We start from the raw sequence: 16,432 nt of genomic DNA, 5'->3' as shown, positions 1-16,432 counted from the left end.
AAGGCTTGAGAATATGAATAATCTTCACTGCTAGGTCATCCAGCCCTTTCCAGAGATTAATTCAGCTTCAGTCTGAGAGTGTTTAATGATACTAACTACTATTAATCACTTGGAAAGATAAAGGTACCCTTAGGAAATTTTTGTCCTTTTGTATAAGGAATTGGGAATTGTCAGTAAGAGATGTATGATTATGCATATAATGTATATATATATCATATATATTTATATATATATTTATTTTTTAGTTTTTTTTTTTTTTTGAGATGGAGTCCCACTCTGTCACCCAGACTGGAGTGCAGTGGCACCATCTTGGCTCACTGTAAGCTCCACCTCCCGGGTTCGCCATTCTCCTGCCTCAGCCTCCCAAGTAGCTGGGATTACAGGTGCCCGCCACCACGCCCAACTAATTTTTTGTATTTTTAGTAGAGGCAGGGTTTCACCATGTTAGCCAGGATGGTCTCCATCTCCTGACCTCGTGATCCACCCGCCTCGGCCTCCCAAAGTGCTGGGATTACAGGCGTGAGCTACCGCGCCCAGCCTATTTTTTAGTTTTTAAGAGACAAGGTCTTGCTCTGCTGCCCAGGCTGGAGTGCAGGGGTTCAGTCATAACTCACTGCAGCCTCCAACTCCTGGGCTCAAGCAGTCCTCCTGCCTTGGCTTCCCATGTAGCTGGAACCATAGGTGTGTGTCACCATGCCTGCGTGATTATTATTTATTTTTTGTAGAGATGAGGAGATGAGGTCTCCTTGTGTTGCCCCAGCTGGTCTTGAACTCCTGGTCTCAAGCTGTCCGCCCACCTGGACCACTCAGAGTGCTGAGATTGGAGGTGTGAGCCAGTGCCTGGCCTCTTCATTTATTGTTCTTTCTCTTCCTCAGACTGGATAATCAAAATTGACTATCTTCAAGTTTTGTAATTGTTTTATTTTTTTGAGACAAGGTCTTACTGTGTTGCCTCGGCTGGAGTGCAGTGATGCAGTCACAGTTCACTGCAACCTCATACTTCTCAATTCCAGAATTGTTAATTGGTTTCTTTTTATAATTTCCCATCTCATCTCACTATTGATATTCTCCATTAGGTCTCAAGTATGAGTGTTCTCATACTGGAAGTCATTAGGCATGTTTTTTTTTTCTTCTTTGAACTTGTTTATAAATAGTTCATTTAAAGTGTTTACCTAGTAAATCAAATATCTGGACTTGCCTACAGACAGTTTCTATTTAATGCCCTTTTTCCTGTGTATGGGCTTCATTTTCCTGTTTGAATGCTTTGCAATTTTTTGTTGAAAATGAGACATTTTAAGTACTGTAGTGTGGCAGCTCTGGAAATTGGATTTCCTACTTTAAGGTTTGTTACTGCTATTTGTTGTTGTTCCTGCTGTTATTTATTTGCGTAGTGACTTTCTTGGACTGATTTTATAAGTTTGTATTCTTTTTTGTGTGTGCTTATTTAGCTTAGTGGTCAGCTAATGATTGGACAGGGATTTTTAAAAATGCCTTGAACCTATAAGTTCAGCCTTAGTTGAGGGGTTCTCTACTACTCAGGTGTGTCTTCAAATGTTGCACAGTCAATTTACAACTCTGCTTTAGCCTTTACTTCCTGCTTGTGTGGAGCTTTAAGGTCAGCCAAAGTGAGAGAGATACGGGAATTTGGGGGCACATGCACAGCTCTCCATATGCAGGTGGCCTTTTGGATTTCCAGGAATATATCAGAGCCTTTCAAAGCCCTTGAGGACTTGCTGTTTTCCAGGTTTTCAAGTTTTTTGGTTAGCCTCTTTTTTTTTTTTTTTTGAGACGGAGTCTCGCTCTGTCGCCCAGGCTGGAGTGCAGTGGCCGGATCTCAGCTCACTGCAAGCTCCGCCTCCTGGGTTCACGCCATTCTCCTGCCTCAGCCTCCCGAGTAGCTGGGACTACAGGCGCCCGCCACCTCGCCTGGCTAGTTTTTTGTATTTTTTAGTAGAGACGGGGTTTCACCGTGTTAGCCAGGATGGTCTCGATCTTCTGACCTCGTGATCCACCTGTCTCGGCCTCCCAAAGTGCTGGGATTACAGGCTTGAGCCACCGCGCTCGGCCTATAGTTAGCCTCTTGTTAGCCCACTCTGGCAATGCTTTCTCAGGCAGCTGTGAAGTTATATAGTTGCCACTGATTGTTTTTAATGAATGTCTGGGAAAAAGTAGTGAACTCAAAGCCAGATCAAATAAAGACAAATCTTGAGAATGAAACTTTTTAGTGAGCTACCAGATAGGTCAAATATTGACACTTCTTTTGAGAAGCTCTAAACCCATTCTGCCTCCTTCAGTGACTGCTTGACTGTTAGTTTTTACAGCTTAGGGAGATTTTTGGTTTTCAAAGCTATTGCATAACTGGGGAGAAGGTGATGGGAATAGAACATGTTAAAACACCACAAATATTGCTTTTTTTATTTTTTATTTTTTAACAGAGGTTCAGCCATTATTATTTTTTTTCTTTCTCCTTTTTTTTTTTTTTTTTTTTTTTTTTTTTTGAGAGAGTGATCTGTCACTCAGCCTGGAGTGCAGTGGCGTGATCATGGCTGACTGCAGCCTTGACCTCCCAGGTGCTAGCGATCCTCCCACCTAGTCTGCTGAGTAGCTGGGACTACAGGCGTGTGCCACCAATTTTTGTAGTTTTTGTAGAGACAGCGTTTGCCATGTTGCCTAGGCTGGTCTCAAACTCTTGGGCTCAAACAATTCATCTGCTTCAGTCACCCAAAGTGTGAGCCACCACACTCGACTCAGTCATTTTTCTGGAATAAAGCTCTATGGATTATTGCAAGCATTTGGTTGATTTGTAGAGTTCTGAAAAAGTTGGGTTTTGACAGTTTTTGATAGTGTTCTTGCTGCTTTTTTTAGAAGAATGGATTTTCAGAGGTCTTTACCATTCCAGCAATCAGCCTCCTTACATATTTTTTTGGAGGGAAAATTTTTATATCCTAAAATACAAAAGTTATGTGTTCATGCATTTTGATAAGATACAGAAGATTTCTATCACCTATGAAAGTTGACTTGTTCCTCTTTCCAGTAAATCTAGCCCATCCTCAGAGGCAATAACTGTTCTGACCTGTCATCATTGATTAGTTGTTCCTGTTCTAGAACTTGGGGAATCACAGATTATCTGCTCTTTTTTTAATCAGCCTTCTTTTACTTAGTATAATATCTGTGAACATTATCCATGTTGTTACATATACCAGTACTTCTGTTTTTTCCTTTTTTTTTTTTTTTTTTTGAGACGGAGTCTCGCTCAGTCGCCCAGGCTGGAGTGTGGTGGCGGGATCTCGGCTCACTGCAAGCTCCGCCTCCCGGGTTCCCGCCATTCTCCTGCCTCAGTCTCCCGAGTAGCTGGGACTACAGGCGCCGCCACCACGCTCGGCTAGTTTTTTGTATTTTTAGTAGAGACGGAGTTTCACCGTGTTAGCCAGGAAGATCTCGATCTCCTGACCTTGTGATCCGCCCACCTCGGCCTCCCAAAGTGCTGGGATTACAGGCGTGAGCCACTGCGCCCAGCTGTTTTTTCCTTTTTATGCTGAAAAGTATTCTATAATAAGAATGTATCATACTTTTAAGTTTTTGTTTTTGAGGCAGAACCTCACTATGTTGCCCAGGCTGGAATGCAGTGGCGCTATCTCGGCTCACTGCAACTTCCACCTCCTGGGTTCAAGTGATCCTCCTGCCTCAGTCTCCTGAGTAGCTGGGACTACAGGCATCGCCACTATGCCCAGATAATTTTTGTATTTTTAGTAGAGAGGGGGCAGACTCTGTTGGCCAGGCTGGTTTTGAACTCCTGACCTCAAGTGATCTGCCCACCTCGATCTCCCAAAGTGCTGGGATTACAGGCATGAGCCACACACCTGGCCTTATATCATACTTTTTTGGATTCATTTGTTCATGGACATTTGGTACAAAGTCACCAGTAGCAAAAAAATTGCTAGTTGTAGGCCCGCTCTTGCCTGAGATGCCCCATCTGGATTTTATCATCTACCTGAAGTGGCTCTGCAGTAGCTCTTTTTAGCAGGGACCCTACCAAAGTGACTTTTGGTGGTAGGTAATTCACTTCAGATCAGCTGTACCAAGCAGATTTACAAATAGTTGGTTGTGTTTCTTTGCTGCATTATACAGTTTCTTGTCCTAGGTTTGTAAATTCTTAGCCCACTTTGGCAGTGAAAGGCATATTTCCCAATGTTTATTTATCTCTGTGGTTATCCTCTGATTCAGATGTTGTTAAATTTTCCTATTTGCCTTTGGAACCAAACTGTTAAAACAGCAATTCCTATCCTGTAACAGAAATCTGAATGCATGGTCCTGCCTTGGCTGTCTTAAGAGAAAGAAATAGAGATGAAGAATAGACTTGGTCTTTGCTCTTAAGATACTTAAATATACTTGGAGAGATAAGACAAATATTACCTTTGGAAAAAAGTTATGATATAAAGCAGCATATAATAGGGGAATAGAACACCAGTATTGTGGTTTATTGTGAAATATTTTATACCATCTAATGAGTAATAATAATAAAGTACTGAACTTTAAGAAAAAAGCTTACCTTTACAAAAATGGATTTAATTTCATGCATTTCACACATGCATCTGATTTCTTGACTGGAAGTAAAGAGTATAGTTGCCGCTAGAATTTAGAGAATGCTCATGGTAATGACAACATCCATCCTGTGTCACTGCAGAAAAGGTGAATAACTACTGGTGTAGACAAGGTAACTTCTAAGAGTTTAGAGCATGACAGTGAGCATTGTGCTGCTCTCATGTTTGTTTTGTGCATTGTTAAGTACATAATTTTATTTTCCTTTCATGGACAGTGAGTTCCAATCTCTTCATATGACTTTGTAAAAGCCATTTACATAGATTATCTAAATTATTTTTTATTTTTATTTTTTTTTTAGACAGAGTCTCTCTCTGTCACCAGGCTGGAGTGCGGTGGTGCGGTCTCTGCTCACTGCAACCTCTGCCTCCTGGGTTCAAACGATTCTCTTGCCTCAGTCTCCCGAGTAGCTGGGACTACAGGTGCCCGCCACCACGCCCGGCTAATTTTTTTTGTATTTTTAGTAGAGATGGGGTTTCACCATGTTGGCCAGGCTGGTCTCGATCTCCTAAACTCAAGTGATCCACTCGAGTCTGCCTCCCAAAGTGCTGAGATTACAGGCGTGAGCCACCGCGCCTGGCCATTTTTGTATTTTTAGTAGAGATGGTGTTTCTCCGTGTTGGCCAAGCTGGTCTTAAACTCCTGGCCTCCAGTGATCCACCTGCTTTGGCCTCCCAAAGTTCTGGGATTACAGGTGTGAGCCACCGTGCCGGCCTCTATCTAAATTAAAATGGAGGAGTTGGTCTATTTACTATTGGTACTATAGAAATGATAGTAGTCAGCTTGGGCTACCATCACAAAATACCAAAGACTGGATGCTTAAACGACAGAAATATTATTTCCTATTGGAAATAACGTTTGGTTCCAGCAAGGTTTTGTTTTTGGTGAGGGTTCTCTTCCTGGCTTGCAGAAGATAGCCTTTCCTGCTCGCTGCATCCATATATGCTCTTTCCTCTGTGCCTATGTTGCGCTTGAGCCCTCTGGTGTCTCTTCTTATATGAACACTAATCTTGTAAGTTCAGGGTCCTATCCTTACAAGCTTATTTAATAATAATTGCTTCCTTACCCCAAATACAGCCACACTGTGTGTTAGGGCTTCAACATATGAATTTGAGGGAAGGACACATACATTCAGTTCATAAGAGAAATGTAAATACAATGTAATATATTTAAATTCTCCCCTAGACTTATCTTCATCAGTAGCACTGACTATATCTTAGAAACAGGCAGACGCCTTGAAATCATCAAAGATTGTTTTTTCTTTCTTGTCCTTTGGTACCTAATTATTCAGTGAACCCTGTTCAGTTACCTTTATCTCTTGAATCTGCCTTCTTACCTCCCTTTTTACTTTATGCCTTAGGCCTGTAATCCCAGCACTTTGGAGACAGAGGCGGGAGGATCGCTTGAGGCCATGCCTTGGAGTTCTTCTCTTGAGTTCATCTCTTGTGTGAACAAAAGCAGTAACCGCTCAACTGGTCTTTATACTGGTCTTTATACGGCCATTCTGACCTTTTCCCAGTCTGTTTATTGCATTGACACCAGTGTGCATGTAAACCTGATTGTTAGTTCTTTGTTTAAAGCCAGGAAAGGATTTTTAACATGGCTTAGAATGTCCTTCCATAAACTTGTACCTGATACCTTTATCAGTTCTGGATGTATATTAAACAAAATAATAGTTTAAATAAGATATAAGGGTTTATTGTTTTCACACGTAAATCTGGAAGTAGGATATCCAAGGGTCATATGGCAGTTCCATGGTCATCTAGGCTTTTTTCTTTTTTCAGCCCAGAGGTCTTTTATTTTTTTTTAACATCTATTATGCCATGAATTCATAGGGAATAGGTTCCAGCAGCTCAGGCTCCTTCCTATTGGTTCTCACAAAGTGTGCTTCTCTGGGTGGAGCAGGCTGGCGCTTCAGTTGAACCCAGGTACCTTTCTCTTTGGCTTCTTTCTTTTTCTGATCATTTTCCTTCACGCGTTTCAGGAAGCTATCTCGGCTCTTAGAGTGCTTAATGTGCTCAATACGCACATTAATTCTCTTGGCAAGAATCTTGCCCTTAACTTGTTTGTTTACAATGCCAACAGCATGCTGGGTAACATGGTAGACTCTTACAGTTTTGCCATGGTAACACTTGTGGGGCATTCCTTTTTGAACAGTACCCATTCCCTTGATGTCTATGATATCACCTTTCTTACAGATTCCCATATATGTGGCCAAAGGAACAACTCCATGTTTTCTAAAAGGCCTAGAGAACATGTATCGGTTGCCTCTCCTCTTTCCCTTTGTGTTCGTCATTTTGGCAAATTACTGGAAGATGGCGGTTCCGGCCGAAAGGCCATCTAGGCTTTTAAAAATCTTTTTGATCTCGCCATCCTTACTGTATGGCTTATAACTTTTGACGTTCACTCAAATATAGATGTGTAAAATGGCTGCTGGAGATGCAGTCATTGTATCTTGAGTGCCAGGTGGGAAGAAGAGATAAGGGCAAAAGGATATTTGCCAGCTGTTACCTTTTAAGAAGCCTTCTTGGAGGTCCCCCCTAGTCATTTCTACTACATTTCATTGGCCATTTCTAGTTGCAAGGGAAACTGAAAAGTAGAGTCATTTAGCTAAGGACATTATCATCTTGACTAAAGTCAGGGTTCTGTTTTGTCTGCCATTATCATTCTAACCTCATTTCTGGCAACTCTGCTTCTTATACCCTATACTCCATTTATATCATACTACTTGCAATTATTTGATTATCCATGTCACTTTATTCTTTTATATGTGTTTTCCCTGCACAGAATAGCCCTTTGCTTTTTTTTTTTTTTTTTTTTTTGGCCAGGTGAACCCCTACTCTTTAGGAATCACCACTTCTTAGAAGCCTTTCCTGATTATTCCCTATTTTGGAACTCCATTGAATACCTCTACTTTAATGTATCCTATCTGGTATTATAGTTATTTTTGTTGTGTGCTATCTTTTCTACTAAATTTTGAAGTATTAGAATATGGAGACTATGTATTACTCATCTTGACTGATATAAGTAGACATTTAATAAATGCCTGACAGCTGGGTGCGGTGGCGCATGCCTGTAATCCCAGCACTTTGGGAGGACGGGGAAGGTGGATCACCTGAGGTCAGGAGTTCAAGACCAGCCTGGCCAACATGGTGAACCCCTGCCTCTACTGAAAATACAAAAATTAGCCGGGTGTGGTGGTGCGCATCTGTACTTCCAGCTACTCGGGAGGCTGAGGCAGGAGAATTGCTTGAACCTGGGAGACGGAGGTTGCAGTGAGCCGACATCACTCATTCTAGCCTGGGGGACAGAGTGAGACTCCATCTCAAAAAAAAAAAAAAGAAAAGAAAAGAAAAAAAAAAGCCTGGCACAGTAGACATTTAATTAATGCTTGTTGAAAATAATCAGATAAAAGTACAATTTAAAAATAGCTAGGAAGGGCCTGACACAGTAGTGCATACCTGTAGTCCCAACTACTTGGGCAGCAGAGGTGGGAGGATCACCTGAGCCCAGGAGTTGCTGAAAGGTTGGTGTGAGGGTGATGGGGGTTTGGGTAGGTGGTAGATTGGTGCCTGATTGCCGTGTGCTGCAAGGAACCAGAAAGTCTAACCACTCCTCGTAGACTTTCAACCAATCTCTATTTTTTTTTTCACAGCCTCACCTTTTACCCCCCTGACTTTTGTGGTAATTGGTACCATCCATTTCTGAGCCTTTTGGGGCTATGGTCAGGGTAAATTCGTTTGCTTCTTGTTTGAATTTCTCGGCTGCTAGTGCTTAGGTTTTAACTTTCTTGGGTTGGCTTAGGTCAGTGACCACTTCAGATACTTAATGTGCACCAGAGAATTTTGACTGTCTCTTAGGTTCTCATTTCTCTCTTCTCCTATTGTTGTCTTTGTGAGTTTAAAAAAAAATTTCAATAGCTTTTGGGGTACAGGTGGTTTTTCGTTACATGGATGAAGTGTACAGTAGTGAAATCTGAGATTTTAATGCACCCATCACCCAAGTAAGGTACATTGTACCCATTATGTAGTTTTTTTTGTTTGTTTGTTTTATTTTTTGTTTTTTTGAGACGGAGTTTCGCTCTTGTTGCCCAGGCTGGAGTGCAATGGCACGATCTCGGCTCATCGCAACCTCCGCCTCCCGTGTTCAAGCAATTCTCCTGCTTCAGCCTCCCGAGTAGCTGGAATTACAGGCATGCACCACCATGCCCGGCTAATTTTTTTTGTATTTTTAGTAGAGATGGGGTTTCTCCATGTTGGTCAGGCTGATCTTGAACTCCCGACCTCAGGTGATCCGCCCACCTCGGCCTCCCAAAGTGCTGGGATTACAGGCATGAACCACCACGCCCGTCCCATTATGTAGTTTTTTATCCCTCTGTCCTTGTGAGTTTATATCTTCTTTTATTCTCACTGTAATTTTACTGAGAGAGGGATAGAGGGAGAGAGAGATTTTTAAAAAGTCCCTTTTTCCTTTTCTGAAGCTGCTTTTTCTTTCTAATACGAAGATAACTAATATCATTTCCTTATTTAAAAAATTTACCACACCTGGGCCGGGCACGGTGGCCCATGTGTGTAATCCCAGCACTTTGGGAGGCCTAGGCTGGCAGATCACTTGAGGTCAGGAGTTTCAGACCAGCCTGGCCAACGTGGTGAAACCCCCTCTCTACTAAAAATATAAAATTTACCCAGTGTTATGGTAGGTGCCTGTAATCCCTTCTACTGGGGGAGCTGAGGCAGGAGAATCGCTTGAACCTGGGAGGTGGAGGTTGCAGTGAGCTGAGATCATGCTACTGCACTCCAGCCTGGGCAACAGAGCGAGACTCAGTCTCAAAAAAAAAAAAAAAAAAAAAAAAAAATTACCACACCTGTAATCCTAGCACTTTGAGAGGCCAAGGCAGGTGGATTGCTTGAGCTCAGGAGTTTGAGACCGCGTCTGGGCAACATGACAAAACCCCATCGCTACTTAAATATTCAAAAAATTATCCACACGTGGCAGTGGGAGCCTGTGGTCCCAGCTACTTAGGAGGCTGAGGCGGGAGGATTGCTGAGCCTGGGAGGCGGAGGTTGCAGTGACTGAGATCATGCCACTGCACTCCAGCCTGGGTGACAGAGTGAGACCCCATCTTAAAAAACAACAACAACAACAAAGCAACGACAACAACAAAAACCACAGAACAGAAGTTAGGCTTGATTCTGTTATATTTTCTGTCTTGCTTAAATTTTTATTTTCAAAATTTTCAACATTTCACTGTATGGTGAACATTTTAATGTATTTATTTTCAGTAAATATGGATCTATAGGAACATTTCAGTGTCTGATATTCTAAGTGTATACAATAATTTATTCAATCTGTCCTTTGTTGATGGACATTGTTTGCTTCTTATAAACGCTTTAAAAGCTTATTTATATGTACATTTCCCGACAGTTTAAATGAATAAATTCATTAGTTATCAGATGGCTATATATATATGTATATACTTTGTTGGTTTTTTTTTTGAGACAGAGTCTCACTCTGTCATTGTCCAGGTTGGAGTGTAGTGGGGCTATCTCAGCTCACTGCAACCTGTGCCTCCTCAACTCAAGCAATCCTCCTGCCTCAGCCACCTGAGTAACTGAGTAACCCACCACCTAGGCTGGCTAATTTTTGTATTTTTAGTAGAGGCGGGATTTCACAATGTTGGCCAGACTGGTCTTGAACTCCTGGCCTCAAGGGATGCACTTGCCTCAGTTTCCCAAAGTCCTGTCATTACAGGTGTGAGCTATCATGCCCGGCCACCAGATTATATTTTTAAAAAGCATGTTACCAAGTAGTTCTTCAAATAATCTGTAACCAACAGTATAGGTGATTACCTATACTGTTATATAGGTAATCTGTTAGATTAATATACAATTAATATATTAGATTAATTTTATCATAATATATTCTAATATGTTATTCTAATATTTAATTATATATTATTCTAATGTTATTCTAATAATATATTATTCTAATGTTTAATTTTCTTGTCTCCTTCACTGGAATGTGAACAACCTAATTTGTTGCTAATGCCATTAATGAAAATTAGGCATCTTGAAGAAATACGTATTCTGCAGCCGAAGTTACCCTCTTCAATTGCAAATGTTAATATTATAAATCCAATTTTAAATAAAGTACCTAATAGTCATACTTTTCTCTAGCTACTTATTAAACTAGTCATTCTTACTGTTTTATCATTGCTCTACATGTTGATGAACCATGAACCCTCCCTTCCTACCACAAGCATTTATTGAATTGATTAGCTGTGTGCCAAGCACTCTTTAGTCTTTATCTTTTTTTTTTTTTTTTTTTTTTTTAAAGACAAAGTCTCGCTCTGTCACCCAGGCTGGAGTGCAGTGGCATGATCATGGCCCACTGCAGCCTTGACTTCCCGGGCTCAAGTGATCCTCCCATCTCAGCCTCCTGAGTAGCTATAGGCACGTGCCACCATGCGTGGCTAATTTTTCTGTTTTTGTAGAGACAGGGTCTCGCTATGTTGCCTGGGGTGGTCTCTGACTTCTGGCCTCAAGCCATCCTACTGCCTTGGCCTCCCAAAGTGCTACGATTATAGGTATGAGCCACTGCACCCGGCCTAATCTTTATCTTACTGGTCCTTTCGGCCTTAACTTGATAAGTCCCCTTTTCCTGGCCTTTGGAGCATGTACTCTTCTGCTTATCCTTCTTTTCTCCTGACTCTTCCATATCAATTTTCTTCCTCTCTCTTAGTTTTTCCCTCTGTTTCCTTCCTCTTGTAGACACTACAAACACTGGCTTCTTGTAGTTTGGTATGTCTCATTATGCTTCTTCCTCATGGTTTTAATTACTACCTCTATACTGATGACTCCTATCAAACCTCTCTTAAGCTTTATATTTAACATTCTAAAACCCCATTGCATTTTCCAAAGTTTCCCATATTCAGTGTCCTTAAAGTTTATCATCTTTTTTCCAGACTTACCCTTTTTTTTTTTTTTTGAGACAGGGTCTTGCTCTGTCGCCCAGGCTGGAGTGCAGTGATCTATCTTGGCTCACTGCAAGCTCCGCCTCCCGGGTTCATGCCATTCTCCTGCCTCAGCCTTCCAAGTGTCTGGGACTACAGGTGCCCACCACCACGCCCAGCTAATCTTTTGTATTTTTAGTAGAGACGGAGTTTCACCGTGTTCGCCAGGATGGTCTCGATCTCCTGACCTCTTGATCCACCTGCCTTGGTCCCCCCAAGTGCTGGGATTACAGGCGTGAGCCACCACGCCTGGCCTTTCCTGAGCCTCCCAAAGTGCTGGGATTACAGGCGTGAGCCACTGTGCCTGGCCTTTCCTGACTTATTCTTACATTCTCTGTCTACAAAATAACATAATCCTTGAAGTTTCTCAGTACTGGCTGGGCGCGGTGGCTCATGCCTGTAATCCCAGTCAAGGTGGGCAGATCACTTGAGGTCAGGAGCTCAAGACCAGCCTGGCCAACATGGTGAAACTAAAAATACAAAAATTAGCCTGGCGTGGTGGTGAGTGCCTGTAGTCCCAGGTACTTGGGAGGTTGAGGCAGGCAAACTGCTTGAACCTGGGAGACAGAGGTTACAGTGACCTGAGATTGTGCCACTGCACTCCAGCCTGGGCGACAAAGCGAGACTCCATCTCAAAAAAAGAAAAAAAAAGCTTCCCAGTACTGCTTCTACTCTCAGTCTAGCTTCAAGTTCTACTGACCCTCTGGATATTTCCCAAATTTAGCTCCTTTTCTTGTAGTAGCAGGCTGTCGCATCCAGATTTGTTCTGTTCTCTATATTATTGGTAAAGCAAGCTATCTGAATTATTATCTAACTGTGTTTTGTTTCTTGGCTGCCTGCAGTTTTTATCTGAGTTGTATCTGACTGTGTCCCTTCCTTATGACAGGACAGAGTCTCTGTGACTTGGTCTCACTACCTCTCTAGGTTTATCATTTGCTGCTCTGTGCTTTGTTTATTTTGTTGTAGTAAGATACTTTTACCATACGTTTCTATACTTCATTGTACTTTGAAGCAAACTAATTTCTGACCAGCATGTCCCTGTTCATTTTGCTTGGTTTAGCCTTTAAAATTTAATGTAATCCTCTTCATCTGGAAGAATTTGTTTTCTCTAGCATGGGTCAAAGGTACCATTTCTGTGCCTCCATTGTGATTGTGGTACTGATCATGTAATAGTAAAGGGTGTTTATTTCTTTGTTCTTGTAGATAGAGATTGTTCCGTATAGTGAAAAAAAGTTTTCAATGCATAAAATAATGGCTCAGTAATTTTTGTATTTTTGATAATGAGTATCTAAAAATTTTAGGTTGTTAATATCATCTATTTATTAATTATTTTCTTTGTAAATAATGACAAAATCCAAGCTAACCTTGAGAACTGTTCTCCACATGGATGGAGATGTACTCAAAGAGTACAAATAATATAATTTTTATCACAAAGGAGATTAATGTATTGCTACTGAAAACATCAATGCCAGAATCCAATGGCATTTAGCTTACCTGCTAATTTGAAATATTCGTTACTTCTTCTTTGCCCCTGCCTAAAATTTGTATGCGTGTATTAAAGTTTTGTCTTTTGAAAATTGAGGGTTAAGAATTTTGGCTTGGCATGGTGGCTCATGCCTATAATCCCAGCACTTCTGGAGGCCAAGGTGGGAGGATTGCCTGAGCCCAGGAGTTCAAGACCAGCCTGGGCAACATGGCGAGATCCATCTCTTTAAAAAAATATATATGTATATATACTTATTTTCTAAATTAGATGTGAAAATATTAGAATTATGACTAAATGTCATAGAGTTTGTTTTACTTAACCAAAAAAGAAGTGTAATGTTTGCCAAGTTTTCTTTTTTTTTCTTTTTATTTATTTATTTTTTTGAGACAGAGTCTCGCTCTGTTGTCCAGGCTGGAGTGCGGTGGCATGGTCTTGGCTCAGTGCAACCTCCGTCTCCCAGGTTCAAGTGATTATCGTGCCTCAGCCTCCCAAGTAGCTGGGATTATAGGCGTGCACCACCACGCCTGGCTAATTTTGTAATTTTTGTAGAGATGGGGTTTCGCCATGTTGACCAGGCTGATCTTGAGCTCCTGGCCTTAAGTGATTCACCTCTCTTGGCCTCACAAAGTACTGGGATTATAGGCGTGAGCCACTGTGTCTAGCCTCAATTTTTCTTAGGAACCAGGTTGAAAAAAATTATGAGAGACCTCTTTTCTCTCCTGATTTCTTACCCATCTTTTGTTTCCAAATTGCAGTTACAGATGTAGAGCTAAAACGACTGAAGGATGCCTTCAAGAGGACCTGTGGACTCTCATATTACATGGGCCAGCACTGCTTCATCCGGGAGGTGCTTGGGGATGGAGTGCCTCCAAAAGTTGCTGAGGTAATCGTTTTGTTCTAAGTTTTCCTTTGAGGTAGTTATCCACCAGCCTAAGTTCCTGAGGGGCCTTCTGCTCTTAACAGATTTGATCTTACCTGTAGTTATTTTTCTTCCTGAGTGGGTAAACAAGGTTTTGTTTTAGATGTCAACATGGCTATGTTCTTAGAGGCCAAATGGGAGTACTACAGAGCTGTAATTCTGTTTCTTTTGTACTTTTGAGCTTTAATAGCCACTGATTATGATCATGGGAACATTTCCATGATTGGCTTCTTATTCTTAAAAAGTTAATCTCAGTGACATAAAATTTTTTATGTTGCAAGTACGTTTTATAAATTTTATGTTAAATAAAACTTTTGCATATAGTAAAATGTAGTTAATTCTATACAATTAAATGTTGCAAATGAAATACTAGCTTATTGGGACTTAATTAAATTTTTATTTAAGTTCTACTAAAATGTTTAGGTAGAGATAAAATGTGCTAACTTGATATAAATATTCTCTTTCTAAAAATAATATGTTGAACCAGGCGCCACTGTGCTTACCTATCGTCCTAGCTACTTAGGAGGCTGAAGCAGGAAGCTTGCTTAAGCCCAAGAACTCGAGTCCAGTCTGGGCAACATAGTGAGACACTGTCTCTAAAAAAATAAAATAAAAGTTTACTATTTTGTAGTTATATACACAGATGTGCATTTTGTGATTCTAAATGAGAAATAAGAATAAAATTTATGCCGGGCGCGGTGGCTCACGCCTGTAATCCCAGCACTTTGGGAGGCCGAGGCGGGAGGATCACAAGGTCAGGAGATCGAGACCACGGTGAAACCCCATCTCTACTAAAAATACAAAAAATTAGCCGGGCGAGGTGGCGGGCGCCTGTAGTCCCAGCTACTCAGGAGAATGGCGTGAACCCGGGAGGCAGAGCTTGCAGTGAGCTGAGATCCTGCCACTGCACTCCAGCCTGGGTGACAGAGCAAGACTCCGTCTCAAAAAAAAAAGAATAAAATTTATTGGCTGGGTATGTTGGCTTATGCCTGTAATCTCAGCACTTTGGGAGATCGAGGCAGGAGGATCACTTGAGCTCAGGAGTTCCAGACCAGCCTGGGCAACATAGCGAGACCTTGTCTCTACTTAAAAACAACAACCAAAAAAAATTAGCAGACGTGGTGATGTGTGCCTGTAAGTCCCAGGTACTCAGGAGGCTGAGGCAGGAGGATTGTTTGAGTCCGGGAGATTGAGGCTAGAGCGAGCTATGATTGCACCACTGTACTCCAGCCTGGGTGACAGTGAGACCTTGTCTCAAAAGAAAAAAAGAATAAATTTTATAAGATAATAAAAATTATGGCTGGGCGCAGTGGCTCACGCCTATAATCCCAGCACTTTGAGAGGCTGAGGCGGGTGAATCACGAGGTCAGGAGTTCGAGACCAGCCTGGCCAACATGGTGAAACCCTATCTCTACTAAAAATAACAAAAAATTAGCTGGGCTTAGTGGCGGGTGCCTGTAATCCCAGCTACTCAGGAGGCTGAGGCAGGAGAATTGCTTGAACCCAGGAGGTGGAGGTTGCAGTGAGTCGAGACCATGCCACTGCACTCCAGCCCGGGCGACAGAGTGAGACTCTGCCTCAGAAAAAATGTATATATATTACAGCAATTTTAGGCTTGGTATATTATATAGAACCATTCTTTGCCATTTTTAATTAACCCTAGTTTCTATTTTTTTTTTTTGAGACAGAGATTTGCTCTTGTTGCCCAGGCTGGCATGCAATGACATGATCTTGGCTCACTGCAAGTTTCGCTTCCCAGGTTCAAGCGATTCTCCTGCCTCAGCCTCCCGAGTAGCTGGGATTACAGGCACCCACCACCACGCCCAGCTAATTTTTTTGCATTTTTAGTAGAGACAAGATTTCACCATGTTGGCCAGGCTGGTCTTGACCTCCTGACCTCAGGTGATCTACCTGCCTTGGCCTCCCAAAGTGCTGGGATTACAGGCATGAGCCACTGCGCCTGACAGACAGTTTCTTTTTTTTTTTTTTGAGACAGAGTGTCGCTCAGCTGCCCAGGCTAGAGTGCCGTGGCATGATCTTAGCTCACTGCAACCTCCACACCCCCAGGTTCAAGCGATTCTCCTGCCTTAGCCTCCTAAGTAGCTGGGACTACAGGCACGTGCCACCTTGCCTGGCTAATTTTTGTATGTTTAGTAGAAAAGGGGTTTCACCATGTTGGGTAGGATGGTCTCAATCTCTTGACCTTGTGACCCCCTACCTCAGTCTCCCAACGCAGGCGTGAGCCACCTCATCCGGCCAACAGTTTCTATTTCTAACATATGTTGTGTGCTTTTGACTCTTGTGATTTATATAGTATTATATAGTATAGAGATTACATTTGTTTTTGTTTGCTCTTGCTTCTCTAGTTTTTTTTTTTTTTTGAGATGGAGTCTGACTCTGTTGCCCGGCTGGAGTG

At 41.9% G+C, this 16,432-nt stretch overlaps 1 protein-coding gene and 1 pseudogene across 5 annotated transcripts in view; one reads left to right on the top strand and one right to left on the bottom strand.

The window, feature by feature from the left end:
• The window catches only part of USP32 (ubiquitin specific peptidase 32), a 218,412-nt gene that overhangs the window by 34,780 nt on the left and 167,200 nt on the right, over positions 1-16,432 (top strand). For all 4 annotated transcript variants that reach the window (XM_021929123.2, XM_009190403.2, XM_003912864.3 and 1 more), the window contains one exon: positions 13,853-13,980. In XM_021929123.2, the coding sequence (XP_021784815.1) occupies positions 13,853-13,980 (128 nt within the window). The remainder of the gene's footprint in view (positions 1-13,852; positions 13,981-16,432) is intronic.
• On the bottom strand, positions 6,312-6,938 carry LOC116271044 (annotated as a pseudogene). The gene has a single exon (XR_004179403.1). The product of XR_004179403.1 is annotated as a 60S ribosomal protein L21 pseudogene (transcript).

The sequence above is a fragment of the Papio anubis genome, chromosome 17 (assembly GCF_008728515.1).
Source record: "Papio anubis isolate 15944 chromosome 17, Panubis1.0, whole genome shotgun sequence".
Lineage (NCBI taxonomy): Eukaryota > Metazoa > Chordata > Mammalia > Primates > Cercopithecidae > Papio > Papio anubis.
The sequence above is the reverse complement of the archived record's forward strand: the minus strand, read 5'-3'. Positions and strand labels throughout refer to the sequence as shown.